The following is a 1,344-nucleotide window of genomic DNA, read 5'->3' on the forward strand; positions in this document are numbered from 1 at the left end:
CAGTATACAAAATGCATAACTTGCAACAATACATGCAGGTATTGTACAGTTATCAATGCATTCTTTGTTTATGATTACAAACAGCAGTACAGTACCACTTGACTAATTATTTTGGAAAGCAGTAATATGAACACAAAACTCATGTCCACTTTGCCAAATAAATATCTAAATATTTTAAACTATAATATACTGTACAGGGTAATACGATATATAATTTAATTTTATATTTTATAACCTAGTTTCATACATCTTCTGTACAGTATTTACTTAATAATGTATAATTGTTGTATTGTAAATGTATTCACAGCAATAAACACAAACTCATTATCGTGACATATTTCCGAATGTACGATTTATTAACGTGATGCTCTTGAGTCAGAATAATGCATCCTTATCTTCTTTAATTAAGAATAGAATCATCACTGGTCCTGCACTTGTTTTTACTTCCTCCTCACACGTGATCAGAAACGAAGCCCCGATTCCGTAGGCCAGGCATGGAATACCTGATTACATAGAAAGAAAGATGTACAATAAAATATATGGTTTTGGTTATGGTTATGGTTTGAAAATAATGATGTAAGAGAGAAGATGTTTAACCCGAAGACCCTGGTTCAGATCCAACTAACGTCGGACTTTAATTGGAGTTGATCGCTCGGCTTGGAAAACGTATAGTAGGCGCAAGACAGACACCGCTATATAACTGCTCATTTATTACTTCACATTATTATGAGAGTTAGGCGAGAGAGGGGACCTACAATTGGCAGTGGAGCCGCATTATGCCTGCCGCGCATCCTAAGGAACCCAGCTGCAATTTCTAAAAGCAAATTTTAAATAATGAAAGGAAAAAAAACGAAATATAAAAATTATTAAACCACCCCCAATAAAACATTTACAGGTATTTTTCTAAAACGTGTTTTTATCAAACAATAAATTTACACTAATGCACTTACCAAAATTAACAACTTTCAAAATTCCAAACAATCTATTGTCAAGAGTTAAATCCTGCCAAGGCCTCTTAGTGCAGTGGTATTTGATGAAAGGATAACAACCAGTTCTAAGTATATGATAATTTGTTCCGTCTACATCCCAATTAAAATGCGAGAGCCCAAACTGATCACTATTAATGTTCGAGTACCTGACAAAATAAGAGGTCCATGCTGGAAGATTGCGCTGCTTTAGGTGGCACGTCAGAACCTCTGATGACGTAGGCCTTTGGTGTTTTGGAGTGTTTCTTATCAACTTTGAAAAAGCAGCTGCGATGGACATCTTACTTGTATTAGTCATCTTTTGTTTTCATTCATTATTGGTCTTTAATAAATAGAAAACATACATCAAAAACTATAA

The 1,344-nt window shown here is 34.2% G+C and overlaps 1 protein-coding gene across 1 annotated transcript; it reads right to left on the minus strand.

Moving 5' to 3' along the window:
• Nucleotides 1-341: 341 nt before the first annotated feature.
• LOC117112490 (uncharacterized protein C15orf61-like) lies at nt 342-1,306 on the minus strand. The gene is made up of 2 exons (XM_033255578.1): nt 951-1,306; nt 342-503 (listed from the first exon to the last, which is right to left on the minus strand). Exons 1-2 carry the CDS (start codon nt 1,282-1,284, stop codon nt 376-378), a joined length of 462 nt encoding a protein of 153 aa, XP_033111469.1. The 5' UTR covers nt 1,285-1,306; the 3' UTR covers nt 342-375.
• Between the last annotated feature and the right edge of the window lie 38 nt (nt 1,307-1,344).

Source organism: Anneissia japonica, unplaced genomic scaffold (genome assembly GCF_011630105.1).
Source record: "Anneissia japonica isolate Jap-2015-1 unplaced genomic scaffold, ASM1163010v1 scaffold29061_len2210_cov101, whole genome shotgun sequence".
NCBI classification, from domain to species: domain Eukaryota; kingdom Metazoa; phylum Echinodermata; class Crinoidea; order Comatulida; family Comatulidae; genus Anneissia; species Anneissia japonica.

What these genes read in the sequence shown, in the direction of transcription:
- LOC117112490 (XM_033255578.1), bottom strand. Translation starts at nt 1,284, where the DNA reads ATGACTAATACAAGTAAGATGTCCATCGCAGCTGCTTTTTCAAAGTTG. An exon ending in TTTGAAAGTTGTTAATTTTG is followed by an intron (nt 504 to 950) that starts GTAAGTGCATTA and finishes CTATGTAATCAG; the next exon opens with GTATTCCATGCCTGGCCTAC.